The sequence below is a fragment of the Rutilus rutilus genome (assembly GCF_951802725.1).
Source record: "Rutilus rutilus genome assembly, chromosome: 3".
Lineage (NCBI taxonomy): Eukaryota > Metazoa > Chordata > Actinopteri > Cypriniformes > Leuciscidae > Rutilus > Rutilus rutilus.
Genome location: NC_140211.1, coordinates 50,833,681 through 50,849,773, shown reverse-complemented (window position 1 = coordinate 50,849,773; position 16,093 = coordinate 50,833,681). Strand labels below are relative to the sequence as shown.

Genomic DNA, 16,093 nt, shown 5'->3' with positions numbered 1-16,093 from the left:
ACACTCACTTTCACACACAAAGCCACATGGTTTGTCAGGATGTATGTAAAACGTTTATGTATGTCTTGTGTATTTCTGCACCCTTTCTCACCTTCCAGCATTGCTGTTATCATCTTATCGTCCATTGAGATATTTGCAGATTTCTCACCTGGTGTGGGAGTGAAGGGTTCAGGAGTGGATGTATTTGAGATTGAGGAAGTCAGATTAGCTGGGTGTTGGAGAATAGGGGTATCTGAGGTTCGATTTTCAGGGGTTGGGGTACCTGGGGATTGATTTTTTGGGATTTGAGTTGGTGGGGTTGATGGAGTTGGCGTACTTGGGGTTTGATTTTGGGGGTTTGGATTAGCTGGGGTTGGTGTTTGAGTTGGAGTGACTGGGGTGGGTGTTGTGGGAATTGATCTGGTGGAAGGCTTTGTTGAATGAGAAGTGGGTACAGGAGTCCCAGGTCCAATAATCACGTTTCCATCTGCATCAGCCAGATATGACATCACACCATAATCACCCATGTTTTCAATCGCTTTCAACTGGCAAGAGCAAGAGGCACAAATTACACGGATGTACATATGCAATCAATCATGATTTCTTGATTAAATACTATAAATGATCAATCCACATTACCATGAAAGTGTCAATTATTTTGGGGTAGTGAAGACTTAATATATATGTATGTGTGTGTGTATGTGATCTAAATAATATCACTTACCAAGTTTACATAAATATAAAAAGTTATGAAGATTAGTTACATTATTGCAAATCTAACCCTACGTCTGTGTTTTTAGGAAAAAATGTGAATATGTAACCGAACTAATAAACTATAGTGTTAGGTGCAAATTATTTACATTTTCACACTTAACCAACTGTTGCCCGGCTTCACAGTTAAGGCTTAAGCCTAGTCTCAGACTAAAATGCATGTTTGAGGTGTTTAACCTGAAAGCAACTTGCACTGTCATATCTTAAAATATGTCAGTGCCATTGTTTTGTCTCAGGATGCATTTCTAAGACACATTTATAAGTTACTTAAATGTCTTAATTGAACTAAGGCCTAATCTTGGCTTAATCTAAACCCTGTCTGTGAAACCAGGCCTAAAACTCTTACTAAAGGCTGCTTAAACTCAGATATTTGCCTTGAATTACAGTTTTGAGTCAGTGCCATTTCCCACAAGTCAGAGCCAGTCTGCAGATTTCACTTAAAATAGTGTAGTGTATATTTTTTTAGCTTCAGACTGTAATTCTATTCAACCAGAGGAAATCAAACATGTTGGATTGTTACTTTGATCTGATCTCATGCGTCTCCTAACACAAGTTTGTTGCTGGAAAGTTGGGAAGAACTTGAAAGTAATGTAGTGTGTGATCATTTGTTTAGTTGTAGTGTATGATGGTTTTCTCTTTAACCATTTACAAAGTTGTTAAGTGTGATGCCTAGTGTTTCAAAATCTGTTCAGATTTGAAAAGTCGTGTAGTGTATTCCAGTTTTTTCCCCCCCAGATTTTCATGACTTGAATTTAAGGATGCACAAATCAAAGTGTTTTTAATTGTGTCATAAATTATTATTTAAAAGTAGACCCTTGTATGTTTTTTTTTTCAATGCACTAAAAAAGTTTTGCACAATATCCACTGGGATGTTAATAAAAACTAATATTATGAGCATGTTACATGTAGTATTGTTCCTATGCTATTCTACAAAGTAGTTATTTACCCTCAAATTTATTCTGAACATTTCTATTAGGCTATGAAAACAAAAACAGTATTTGTGAAGTGGGCAGGTTAGGTCTGCAGTTGAGGGTAAAAGTTAGTGACCGTGTTTAGGTTGGTCCAGGTGTTCAGACGACGGGACAACATCAGCATCTCAGATGCAGGATTCAGGAAGGAGGGATGTGAAAGACGAGGACAGTGTGGAGAAGAAACAAGGGACACACTGAAACCACACAGAGAGGGAGTTGAGAGAATATGTGCTCCGTTTATTGGACATAACACAGGAAGTCATATCATTATCTGTGAGGTAAAACAGGAGGTGAAGTCATAACTGCTATGCACAATGGGATCATACGTGCAGTGATTTATTAGCAGTGTGAAGTATCCATAGAAACCTTGCAGCAGGGCCATTGATTCATTTAAACAACATTTAAAGTCATCTTTACAGCATTCATTGTAATGTGTAACTTTTTAATGTTTTTTTGTGAATCTAAGCCCCTGCTTTTCAGGACAGAATAATGATAAACTGTACAAAAACGGAGCGTCCATTTGTCCCTCAATTCAAAACCGTTGATCTTTTATGCACATCAGTGCATCTGTTTCTTCTTACAGTAAAACTACATACGGAAAGCCACTCACAATACAATCTGCAGTCAGAACGGCATTCATTTTCAAATCTGGGCTTTAAACTATTTTACTAACACTACAATGGAGAAACGGTCAAGTAAATAATGCTGGTTGACAATTATTATGAAGCTAGATCTATACAGAAAAAGACTGATTAAAACAGTTTGTTTCCAATTAGAGCACTATTTTGTAAATGTGGGTACTGGTGGATTAAAACTTGGACCAACACTTTTCAATCTGCAACCAAGAAATTAGCACCATTTTGTACACTCCACTAAGGATATAAAACAGTCAAAAGTTTAGAATACTGATTTTTTACTAATATTTTTGAGCATTGTCTGATCAAAATACAGTAAAAATGATTTTATATAAGGGTCATGTGACACTGAAGACTGGAATAATGATGCTGAAAAATCAGCTTTGTATCACAGGAATAAATTCCTTTTTATAAAATATATTTATATAGGTTGTAATAATATTTCAAAATATTACTGTTTTTACTGTGAGCTTTGATCAAGTAAATGCAGCCTTGGTGAGCAGAAGAGACTTCTATCAAAAACATTAAAAAATCTGAATTATTCCAAACGTTTGACTGAGTGTACCTTGAGATATTCAATATAATAGGGCATTATTGTTCAAACTTGTTCTAAATCTTTCAGAATCCTTTCAAATCTTTCATTAATCTTATTGATTTTGTGATTTTCTTTATTTTTTCTTGCCGTGTTCCTCGTCTGGGATGAAGACACTTACGGTGAAATCGCCACTCTCCGTACCGTACTTGTTCTTTACCAGGATGCTGTACTTTCCGGAGTCAGCCGTATTGACGCTGGTGATGGTGAAACTGGCAAACTTGCCTGACTCAAACTTCAGAATGTAGTGATCGTCCGAAACCATCTCACGTTCATTCTTCAGCCAAGTGACCTCTGGTACAGGGTCGCCCGAGATATTGCAGGTCAAGTTCAAAGCCTATGAGAGAGAAGGGAAGAGACAGATGGAAGCGATACTGAAAACTGTTGTTTTTGTGGGAAAATTCTGTGCAGAAATGTTATTTTCAAACCGTGTGGAGAACCATGTACAGTACCTTGCCCTCTTGGATGGTCACAACATCAGGCAGACCACCTGCCACACGAGCACGATCTGAGGAAAACACAAAGATTACAAATATCCGATACACTCACACCACCTTTCAGAAGATACAGTTAAATTGATGTGTTAAACAAGCGTGCATTTCTGCATTCATCTACTCACTTCTTTCTGCGATAGCTGCAGCCCTAAGGAAGATGGGAAAAGAAAATATTTGTAGTTATTCAATTTAATTATTCAGTCAGTCAAGCTGAATATTATCCATCACAAATCACAAACCATTTTCAGCTTAAAGGCACTTACTTGAGTCTTTGAAACTCAGCATATGCATCGTCAAATGCTGAAAAAAAAAAAAAAAAGATGTATATGCATCATTATTTATTGGAGCCACAACTAATCGGACACTTTTGCACACTTAATAAATGAATCATGGTTGATGGCAAATAGCAGATTTCTACAACACTAAGAACATGTTGAGATCTTCGAGTGCATCCTGAAGAAAGCTGTGTCAAGCCGAAACACGTCGATCAACACTTTTAATGTTTTAATGACTAATGACTTTTTACGTTTAACCACGTGAATGCCTTGGAAAATGTTGTTGTTCCATCTGATATGTATCTCTCATGTATCCAATGAGCACCAGTGGTTGTGTGTTTATACCCGGTTCCCTTGATCTTGAGAGTACAGTTTGCTTTAAATCTGCTGTTTGCAACATTTATTGTGAACAGTGTTACAGAAAAATAGACTGACTCTCGTGAAAAAGAAGTATTTCTTTAGCATACTTTAATAAAAAAATTTAATTATAACGGAAATATGCTGAATGTAGTTTTCGCACGCTTAATTGCATTAGTTTAAATTTATATTAAATCCAATTAGTTGAACTTAACCTTAAGTACATCTTTATATGCAATTTTATTATTACGTTTATTGTCTCTTAAAAATGGTTAAAGTGTACTGCCAAATGTACTGACAAGCATTTATGGTAAACTAAAACCATAAATGAAACTTGAATGTCATGTATTTGTTTTAAACATATTTGTTATTACACATTTGTAATGATAAAGTTGCAATTTAGTACATTTAAAATATATTAACTGTAATGTAATATCAAATAACACACTATAGTTAAAATTATAATCAAATACTTACATGTGCTTTAGTATGTTAATCAACACATCAAAATAAGCACCACAAAAGATTATTAATACACAGTGCTGGGTAGTAACTGATTAAATGTAATCTGGATAACGTAATCAGATTATTATATTACATTTTAAAATCAGACTACAGTTATTGATTGCATTATTACATGGTATTCTCACAATGGCAGTGAATTATTCATAATTTATTGATTCTCCCTGCTACTACTTTTTAATATTTTAGAAATTTAAATGTAATTCTAAAAAGCCTACCGCTTATAGATCTTCAGAAAATTGTGATATAATATTTCTGCAATATCATCCACCCTAGTTTTTTGCGCAGAGCTATTATATGGTGTGTGTATGAGCATGCGTTTCCTCACCTTGTCCAGCCAGTTCCACAGTTCTGCGCAAACCTCCTTTCCCGTCGAAGAACTCAATGGCATATTTGCCTTTATCTTTCTCGGTGGGCTCAGAGATCTGCAGCCAGAGCTGCTCACCCACCACACCACTCTTAATGCGCTCGGTGAATGCGATCGCAGCATCCCTTTAATAAAGCACACGCACACAGTAAAAACCATACTCTGTCTCAGTCACCAGTAAAACCATGGGTAAAGCGTATATAATATACAGTATTTACAGTAACATTGCTTGATGAGACTCTTACTTGTGATGCCAGGTGACGTGCAGCTCGTCGTTGTAGTAGTTGACGAAGGAGTAGATCCTGATTCCCTCCTCTGTGCTCTGGATCTTCAGTTGAGTGGAAGAGTTTGCTGGACAAAATGAAAGTCAACATTTGTCCTGCATTGCTAAAACTACATGTTTAAATGTAAAGATGTACTGTGGAGATTTAGAAGACATTTTCAGTTGTTTGCTATATCCTCATAAAAATCATTTACGCTTGAAAATGAGGTTGTAAATCTTACCGATAACACTGAAAACCTGATTCATCAGGTCTTTGAATCCTGGAAAACAGAAGTTAGACATTTATTTACAAAAGATCGAGTATTATTAGCATCTTTAACATACAGATAAAATCAAGAAGAAATACGTTTCTTCACATTTTCCGCACCAATTGTGGGGAAAAATCTGTGAAATTCTGGGATATGGATTTAAATAGGATAAAATGTTTGGTAACACTTTATTTTAGAGTGTCTATGCTTCACATCTTACACGTACTTACTATAGTAATATCATCAGTAAATTATGCATAGTTGTTAAAATAAAGTGCATAAAGTAATTCTGGAGAGTTTAATAATAGTAGCTATTAGTACTTTTAAATCATATTTCTGCCGTTACCTTGGTCAGTAAGGTTGAGGGTGGAGGTGTCTTTGCCTCTGTCATCCTTCAGAACTACTTCATATATACCAGCATCCTTTTTCGAAATCTGCCGTTGACACAGAAACAAACAAAATTAATCAAAACAATTACATGCCTAACAATTTAAGTATGTGTGGGATCTCTAATCTAACACTACAATCTGACAAAAGCAGAAAGAAAATAATGTAACAAGCAAGAAGTAAACTTGAAAGAGTATGAAGACAGATGCACAAAACAAAAAAAACATGTATGCAAACAGATATTGCTTGAGTTAAAATGATCATGGGAGAGAAGGACTGAAAAGCCAAACTGATAATATGGGATAGAAAAGGTCAGAAAAATAAAATCACAAACAGAAATGACAATGAGCAAAATGGAGATATTGTATAATATGTCAAGAAAGTACGAGAAAATGTAACAATGAAAAGTGTCGTGGAAAATGTTAAAAACCCATATACACTATCGTTCAAAAGTTGAGGACTTTTTAATCTTTTTGAAAGAAGCCTCTTATTCTCACCAAATCTACATTTATTAGATCAAAAATACTGTAAAAAACAGTAATATCATGAAATACTATTACAATTTAAAATATATTCACATATTAAACAGGTATTTATTCATATGATGGATAAGCTTGAATTTTCAGCATTATAACTCCAGTCTTCATTTTCTAATATGATTTGCTGCTCAAGAAAATTATTAATTTACTGTATTAATATCCCATATTTTATATTATTAAACATGAAACAGGTGTGCATATTGAACCATTAAAAGTGGTAGACTAGTTTCATAATATAATTCTAGTATGTTTTATGTCAATATTGTAAGCACATTATTTACTTTGTCACAATTTTACATTTACAAATTAAAATAATGTAAGTCATGTGTTGTCTGTCCTTTTTTACCAATTTTATTTCCATAAAAAAGTTTAATTTAGAAATCATTGAGCATGTTTTATCATTGTTTTTGTCCTGATTTGAACTAAAACAAGAGAATAAGTAATACGTGGCAATGAATGAACAACAACAGAGTTAATTAATACAATTATGCTTGTAACTCGTGGAACCGATATGGTATATACAGTATAGTCAAATTTATATTCAAATTGAATCATTAAATAAATACTTCTAGATACATATTAACTAAATGTTTGTGTAACTTGCTGACAGTATTTTGTGAATTTATGAGGGGTAATATCTGGGTAACCCACTATAAAAAAAGTTTTTTTGAAGATTACTGGAGTCCGTTTTACAAGAAAATACTACAGCACTTCAAAATTTAACATTTAATTCAGTGAGTTATTTGCCGTTTCTTGTGAAATTGTTTCTACACCAAATAATTTTCTCTGCATGAGTGAAATGCTTTCTCACCTGGGTGATCTCCAAAGTTAATACTCCTTCAGAGAAATCCAGTTTCTCATTGACCTTGACCTCTCGTCCATCCTTATACCACAGGGCCACGGAGTCTTTCTTCATATTACCAACCTAGATCACAAGTTAATATGTCACTAACAAAGAAACAGGCAGTGCTACAGTTGTGTTTCATTAGAGAGAAGACTCACCTTGCACTTCAGTCTTACACAGCACTCAGGTGTGACTTCATAACCAAGATACTCCACGAAGTGTGGACCTTACAGTGCAGAAACAGCAGTGAATAATGTACAAACACAGAGGGTGCACAGTATCTGGAATGACATACGACCATACTATACTACTAGTACTTTTTACAGTATAATATGTACATTCAATGGATCCATGGAATAACGAGGCCATGTGATGATGCATTATATTACTGTTTGAAACATTTAACACATTGTTCACAAGCTTTTTAAAAAAGAATAATATTACAGTGTTTATACAGTACTGTAAATATACTCGTACCTTGCTTCCTATGCCATTCTTTTCTCTGGAACTCGGATTCCTTCTGTAACTGCTTGAACACTGAAGGAAATGAGATGCTGTCATTGGTACAAACTCTATAAATGAGATACATATATGTACGTGTATATGGACTTTTAGATTAGTACCATCTCCAATTAGCACTAGACTGGACTGGTTAGTGGCTTTGCCATCCTGAAGCTGGAAAGTGAATGTTCCCTCGTCCGCATTTCCCAGAGACTCCATGAACATCTCAATAATGCCAGTATTTTTATCAAAGTTCATCTTGTATTTCTACAACACACAAAAACTATTAATGCAGAAGCAAACCAAATGAGTGTTTCCAAAGAATTTCACGAGTCTGTTTCTGCATTCCTCTCACCTCTCCCTGGGAGATCATATTGTCATTGAACACGTATTCAACTTTTCCATTGGCAGAGATTTTCTCAGCCTGCAACCAGAAGCGAACTCTACCCTTCTCCAGCAGCTCCACGGCCAGCTCTGATTTCAGAGGGATGACTGAAGAAGAGGGATGAAAGTGGATAATAGAAAGTGTAATGACAGAACAATAGAACAAAACAAGAATTCGGTCCTGCATAATGTTCACTGTATTGGAGGCCTATGATGGAATGGAAACCTGGATACTTATGCTCTGGTTTGTATTGAAACGGCGTCTTTAGCAGGCATGATGCAATAAAAGTGACAAGCGATGCATCTTTCAAATGTAACCTAACCATCACTTTGTCCTAAGCAAAGAATAAGCATCACATGACGTGACGTTTTTTGTCTATCTCATTTAAAAAAATCCTACATCACAGAGCTGTTTTTTAAATATCAACCAAAACGTACTGTTTAGGACACTGTGTAAGGGTGGCACTGTGTAATCAAATACATTTTTTATATAACTATCCTTGTGAAAAATAAGTGTGCTTAGTTGTGTAAATCTTAAAAATATTCATATAAAAAAAGAGAGTGCTGTCTTTAAGCACTTTCATGATTATGTTCCTTAACACACTTTAAGTACACTTTTAATAATGTCAAGCTAAAAGTTTTACTTTAAAGTAAATTTTAAATAATTACGATTTAATAATCTTTTGTCATGCTTTAAAGTACACTTATTTTGATGTGTTGACTAACACTAAAGCACATGTGAAGCACTTGATTACAATTTTAACTATATTCTCATTTTTTAATTGTACTAAATTGCAAATTTATTATTAGAAATATATTTAAATTAAGTGTCTGAAAACATTACATTTCCATTCACACTTAACTCTATTTTTTTTACTGTATATTATTTCCATAATAAGTACTCTTAAAAGTATGCTAATGTGCACAGGATAGAGCAAGAACATAAAAAAAAAAAAACACTGTTAGTGTGAAACCTTATATCATGTGTACTCACTGGGGAATTTGTGGTCGTGGCTGACCTTCAGGAGTTCTTTTAGAGCTGTTAGGAACAGGACAGTGGAAATGTCACAATCAATAACAATGTTAACTTGGCACATTTTAAAATACCAAAATGAAAAAGGGAGGTAAAGTTACCTTCTTCAGAGAGTGTGTAGCTGGCAGACTCTCCATCAGTGTGTGTCACGAAGCAAGAGTAGATGCCCAGGTCATCTTCTGAAAGCGTATTAAAGATGGCTTTGGACCTACAGATAAATATTGAAGAGTTACTACAAAATTATTTCATGCTAATCTATTTTTTGTTGTTATAGCCCTAGAAAGGTGATTCAATTGTTACATTTCATAAATAATATATTTCTGTAAACAGTCAAAGATTTATAAATATGATTGATCAGAAGGTAAACAAGCTAGTTGAAGGGATATAATTCACCCAAAAATAAAAATTCAGTCATCATTTACTCACCCTCATGCTGTTCCAAACAAAAAATTGTATGAAAAATATTCATTTGATGAGCAATATTGTGCTGTAGACTTGGATTAAACGGCTCAATTCATATGAATTACTTTTAGGATGTCTTTATGTACTTTTTGAAGCTTGAACATTTTGATTACACTTTCAATGGATGCACAAAATTGTTTATTAAAAATATCTTCATTTATGCTCAGAAGATGAACAATAGTTATGGGTTTTGAATGAGATGAGGGCAAGTAAATGACAGAGTTAAAGGTGCAGTAAGTGCCACAACACACTTGTAGCCAATCAGCAGTAGAGGGCGTATACACTCATGATGGGGGAGGAGAGAGAGCGAGCAAGAGGAAGATTTGAAGAAGGACTGTAGAAAGAGAGATGGCTGAGAGACATTACAAAAGAGAAAAGGTCAGAGGAAAAAGAAGGGTTATGATCAGGCAAGATCTTTAGGACCCGCGTTAATATTAGAAATGCTTTCCAGCGCTGGAAACAGAAGAGGGAAGGCCTGAAAACTGACGCTGAGGTTGCGTTGTTTCTGCTCCATACGTGAGTGACATTAGTTTTGAGTGTGTGCTGCTGGCGACTAACAACACACTTTTGCTTGTATATATTCTTGTGTACTGTATGTTCATTTTTTGTTCTTCTTTGTCATTCGTTCTCTTCGCTTTATTTTGCTTCGATTCAGCTATGATAAAGAAACATCCTTGCATTGCGTGTTTGTGCATTTTGGATGCGAAGCAATGAAGGGAGGGGTGTGACTGTTTGGATTGATTTCAAATATCAACAGTGTTCAACGATGATTCTCAGAAATCGCTTACTGCACCTTTAAGACATTATTTTAAAGACCCCTGTCCTGTGGTGAAAATCAAGTTTTTAATGTTGCTTATATGTCCATGTGGTGTTCTTAATATGCTTTACTGCTGAGTATTTTCTCCTTACAACTGCAGTGTCCCAAAGACAGTCTCGAAAACACGGTTTGAACCGTCACAAACATGTAACCAATCCAATCAACGTGTGGGACGGGGCTTTTCCTATCATTATTTTCAGGGATGCGGATTTTTAGAATCAAATAAATAAATAAATATCGATACTCTTTGAGAACCGATACAGTATCGCCAAACATAATATCACGATATTCCGGTGAATCAATATTTTCTTACACCCCTAATATGCATAGATCTGCCTAAATGAAGCTATTTTAAGGAATGAAGAAATTATTTTCACAGTAATTCTTTTTTTTTAAATATGCCATTGTGATTATCATAGATGAGTGTTAAGGGATAAAATTATTGACTGCAGGAAGACTTTAAACTCAATAATTCGTTATTTAACTCATTAGCAAGTAAATACTTACTTGTTACCCTTGGTCTCCATGGTCATGCGTTCAAGTTCTGTCATTTCCACGTAGTTCTTGGACCAGACAAATTTGGAGTCAGCATTGAGGTTAGAGCACTCGAAATTTAGTGAAACGATGCCATCATCGTCAACATTCACAACTATCTCGGCAGTACCTGAGAGAAAGAAATAGTTTGTAGGCTTTTGTTGAGGCTAGTTAAGTTTAGTTTGCTTCAAGCTTAGCCTGGATTTAAAAATCACTTTAGCAAACAGATTACTAGGTAGCACAATGTTTATTATGTACAGATTATTACGTGTTTGTGTTAGTTCCATTCCTGTTGTTCACTCTGATATACCCATATAATAATAATGGGAATAATTATATCCATTAGGAATTGATTGGGTCATAAAAAGTGTTTGGAGGATATGGTCGGAAAAATAAGAAGTAATGGTGGTGTCATCCAAAAAGGAAATCATTTCAGAAGCAGATCAAGTTATTACATTTTGAAGAAAGATCATGAAGAGAAAAGTATTAATCTTACACAAACAGGACCAGGAACATGCATTAAGAAAGTACATTTTTATTTCACACTGATTTCAATTTTATCTTCGGTAGCTATTTTGCAGTACAATAAAATGTTACTCGCAAAATTCTTGTTTGATTTCATTTAGTCCAGTTTAGTACCTGGTTTAGTCACTGCCTCCACCGTTTCTGTAGGCTCTGATGCTTTTCCTACACCAGCCTTGTTCTGAGCGCGTACACGGAAAACATACGACTCCCCCTCCTTTAGATCCTTGATCTAGAACAATGAAGAGGAACAACATTTACTAACATAAACCTACCCTTGTGGAAAAAAAGAAGTGTGCTTAATTGTATTAAATATGCACTTGTAGTGTACTTTAAATCTTAAAAGTATATTTATTAAAAAACTGTACTTGCTGATAATATAATATAATAATCAAATAAAAGACCACTTAAGTGGTGTCTGTGACTAATCTTTAGTGCCCTGAACGAGGACCTTGAGAACAGGCTGTTTGTATTGGAAAAACAGCTAACAACCTAATAGAAGAGGGCAAGCCTGAAGAAGACCCTCATCAGATGACACTATGTTACAGGGGTCAACCTCTACGTGACTTACGTGATCTGGTTCACAGAATTGTACTTCATTTATGTGTATTTCTCTAGAGAATAAAGTGAACATTATCTGTACTTCTTCCTGAGGAGGGAAGGTTTTATCAGTCTGTCCTGATAATAATGAGCGCAGGACCTCTACAACCTTGGAAGAACTGCTATTCCCTTGTGCTTTTGTTTATGCGTTGAATGCTCTGTACAGGTCTCGTGATATGTAGCAGCAGACCTCAAGACGCCTTTCGACGACCTCCGGGGTCAAATCATGGACTCGGATGACAATTATCTTGATTAATGTCGACGTACCCTACTATCTATCCATAAGTGAATTGATAAGAATTGATTAGACTTTATGTTCTCTTAGCCAATCAGAAGTAGCAATGATGTAATGTATGTCCTTGGGAAAGGTATAATTGGTGTGAGATTTTGTGTAAGGTAGAGTTGGCTTGCGACCTCCTCGTGAGACTTTGACGCTGGCTCTACCGATGAAACTGCAAATTATTCTTCAGTAAAAAAAATCTCTTTTTGATTGAACTTCACGACTCCTGGTCTTCTTTCAACATATCTGGTCCTGGGTCTTACAGCTGTTATCCCCCTAACAGTACGCTTTCATTACTATTTTTCTTAACACACTTAAGTATGCTTTTAAAAAATGCAGTTTGTAATAACACCAAATTAAGTTTTACTTTAAAGTACAAAACATGTTTTATTAATCTTTTGTTGTGCTTCAAAGAAGTACACTTATTTTGATGTATTGAACATACTAAAGCACATTTAAAGTTACTTTATTATAATTTTATCTGTAGTGCGCTATTTAAGATTACATTTAAAGTTAATATATTTTCAATGTACTAAATTGCTTACTAAACATTCTTATTAAAAATGTGTAATTACAAATATATTTAAATACATGACATACTGTACAAGTTTCAACAGAAATGATTAGTATATTTGATGAAATCACAGATAAATATGTAATTAAGTCCTACTTAAGAGGTTCAAAAAATGCTCTAATGTTCAGCTAATTGTATTTAATATAAATTTAAACAATAATACATTTTCATTTAGTTGAAGTTAACATGTAATTAAGTGTCCGAAAGCATTACATGCAGTTTGCACTTCAGTATAATCTTTTAACTTTTTTTTAGAAGTATGCTAAACTCTACTTCTTTTTCAAAAGGGTCAGAATATTTCAAAACTGATCAGGGACAGGTTATCATCCCAGTCTGCTTATAAAACTAGTACTAGTCTGCTCATAGTCTGTAAAATAACTTTTTTTGAATGAACACACAAAGATTAAGTCCTACTTAATTTGGTCAAAAAAGCACTCAAAAGTTCAGCTAATTGCATTTAATATAAATTTAAACTATAATACATTCTCATTTAGTGTCCAAAAACATTACATTCAGTTCACACAAGTTCTTTTCAAGTATATTATTTCTGTAATAGGTGTTTCTTTTTCACATGAGTATGCAAATCTCACAACCTTAACAAGCCAACTCCACCGCCCCGCGGCTTCCACATACATACAAACCTTCATGAATATCTTGTCATTAGCTTTCTCATTGACCCCTCTCCACATTTCAAAGTCTGCTTCAGCCTCCTTGATGTCGATGTAGTATCCATTGACCCCATCTCGACCCTGGTAGACAGGTGGTTTCCAGAGCAAGACCAAAGAGTCTTTACGCACCTCCTGTACTTGGAGGTCATGGGGTGGTCCTGAAAAAAATGTTTTAGCATAGTTTAAAAGCGTATCAGTCAGAGCTGATGTGATGAACGAGAAAATGTTCTGGACTTTGTCATTAAAAACATGCAGTAGAGTCTGCAGAATTCTGAAGGATGTACTTTAGATCCACATGTGTATTTTATTCTATTGGAATGATAATAATCCTATTGGTAACTATGGGTTCTAAAAGATCTAGTTTTTGTTTTGTGTCTTTTTTGGAATCGGTATCTTTAAAGGTGCTCTAAGCGATGTCACACGTTTTTTAGCAACACACAGCAAACAACTCCTCACTATCTGCTAGCTGCCTGTCCCCTGAACACACTGTAAAAAAACGCGGTCTCTGTAGACAGCCCAGGCTCCACAAATGGCAACAAAAACAAACTGGGCTAACCCGCACCACGAAACATAACAAACTGTTCCAGCCAATAACCGACAAGAAGGATTTGGGGGTGGGGTTTGGGGGGTTAGTGCATGGATGAGGAGGAGGGAGGGTCTAGCTAGCCTCCATTTTTTTTAACAATACTTAATCGAACGTCAACAAGAAGTGACGTCACCCAACATCACTTAGAGCACCTTTAAGTAATAGTTCCAAATTATGGTTTTAATTTCGATTTTTGACTGAAGATTGCAGATTATCAGTGTTTACTATCCCCTTGTGAAAAAGAAGTGTGCTTCTTTCTTCATACACCCGGCACAATGCAGTGCTTATTACACACACAGGGAAGCGCAGCATCACACAAACCAAATATTAAAAATAAAAGGATTACAATGTAAAAGATTAATATTGTGGTACATAAAGATATGGTGGAATCCAGCTTGTCCCGTAGATGGTCTGCTTGTGTGCTTTAACCTCGCGCACGAACAGATCCGTTTCCTCTTTGGAGACGCGTTCAGTCTTTCCGCTTGCAAATTCTGTCATGTAAATAGCGAATCCGCCATGGCCGCGAGCGCAACTGGCTTTTAAAGGGAATGGGAAATGAGACTCTGATTGGTTTATTGCACGTTAAGCCCATAACACACCCATTACTCATTAAGAGAATAGGGACAACACTTTTAGACCATGGCGACCATTTTCCCCGTCGTTAAACTAGCAAAAGTGGATTCGGACACGCCCTATGTGCACTTGCGCCATGTGCTTTAGACCATGCGCTTAAATCGTTAAAATAGGGCCCTTAAACCATATTTCAAAAGATTATTATGAAATTACATATAAAAATATGTCCCACTTAAGCGGGTCCAAAAAGCACTACTTTTTCACAAGGGTCACCTTTATTGTGGGTAAGCATTACAACTCTGATAATAAAAAAAAAAAAATGAATTATTCGAATTAGTTTGTGCCTACCCGGTACAGCAATAGTCCACTCCTCACACTTGAATACCTCGCTGGCAAGAGACGGGATGCCCACACCAGCCATGTTGGCAGCACGCACCTGGAATTGGTACAGCATCTTTTCCTTCAGCTCTGAAACCTAGACAGAAAGAAAAGGTTGGAGATCAAAAATTGCACACCTATTATTTTGCCTGTTATTACATATATATGCTACTTACTCTATAGGCTCTCTCACTGACAGACTTAATGTTCGCCTCATGCCATTTTCCCGGGACTCCATCGATGACCTCACGGTAATCAACAAAGTAACCAGTGATGTCAGCACCACCGATGAAAGTGGGTTGTTTCCAGGCTAGTACCATCGAGTCCCGCACACATTCCAACACATTGATGCCATAGGGTGGAGCGGGTGAAGCTGGCATAACAGAACACTACAGTTAGCAGTGAAGCACTTTTACAGTGTAAAGGAAACTAATGATATGAGCGTGTACCAGCGTATGTGGAGCAAAATATCCAAACCAGGCACAGAATTGTAAAAATACTGACTGGCACTATATGACATTGCAAGTTGGTGAGCCTAAGGAGTGTATCGTGTAGTAGGGAGGGTGTCCAGCATATTGTCAGTTGTTGCTGGTGGCATAAAACAAGCCAAAGAAGATCCCTGGATGCATTTGTGAGGATAGTGATGTTATTTAAGGGCTTAAAAAGGCCGTAGCTGAGAAGACTTACCATATATAAAAGTTCTCTGAGAAGATACCCCATTTAAAAAAAAAAAAAAAAACTGATTGTACCAGCATGAAACTATAAGAAACTGGTTTTAGCTTGATTTTCCAATGGGGTTGACTGACCAGTCAATTGCCGCAGTCTATCCAGAATGTTATATTCTGTATAACCACAGCATGACTACAAGGCTGTTAAAACAACTGCAATATGCTAATTTCATGAGAGGTCTTATGTCC

At 35.8% G+C, this 16,093-nt stretch overlaps 1 protein-coding gene across 3 annotated transcripts in view; it reads right to left on the bottom strand.

Moving 5' to 3' along the window:
- myom1b (myomesin 1b) overlaps positions 1–16,093 on the bottom strand; it is a 53,789-nt gene that overhangs the window by 3,043 nt on the left and 34,653 nt on the right. For 2 of the 3 annotated variants that reach the window (XM_084403743.1, XM_084403744.1), the window contains 20 exons: positions 15,353–15,549; positions 15,147–15,273; positions 13,613–13,797; positions 11,635–11,749; positions 10,969–11,125; positions 9,284–9,390; positions 9,144–9,188; positions 8,121–8,257; positions 7,888–8,032; positions 7,742–7,801; positions 7,423–7,490; positions 7,232–7,345; positions 5,841–5,928; positions 5,468–5,506; positions 5,209–5,314; positions 4,925–5,088; positions 3,706–3,742; positions 3,568–3,590; positions 3,401–3,456; positions 2,878–3,285 (listed from right to left, as the gene is read on the bottom strand). In XM_084403743.1, coding sequence (XP_084259869.1) covers positions 3,025–3,285; positions 3,401–3,456; positions 3,568–3,590; positions 3,706–3,742; positions 4,925–5,088; positions 5,209–5,314; positions 5,468–5,506; positions 5,841–5,928; positions 7,232–7,345; positions 7,423–7,490; positions 7,742–7,801; positions 7,888–8,032; positions 8,121–8,257; positions 9,144–9,188; positions 9,284–9,390; positions 10,969–11,125; positions 11,635–11,749; positions 13,613–13,797; positions 15,147–15,273; positions 15,353–15,549 — 2,231 coding nt within the window. In that variant the 3' untranslated portion in view covers positions 2,878–3,024. Of the gene's footprint in view, positions 1–91; positions 525–2,877; positions 3,286–3,400; positions 3,457–3,567; positions 3,591–3,705; positions 3,743–4,924; positions 5,089–5,208; positions 5,315–5,467; positions 5,507–5,840; positions 5,929–7,231; positions 7,346–7,422; positions 7,491–7,741; positions 7,802–7,887; positions 8,033–8,120; positions 8,258–9,143; positions 9,189–9,283; positions 9,391–10,968; positions 11,126–11,634; positions 11,750–13,612; positions 13,798–15,146; positions 15,274–15,352; positions 15,550–16,093 lie in introns of those variants that run through there. The other variant, XM_084403742.1, reaches the window with a different exon arrangement.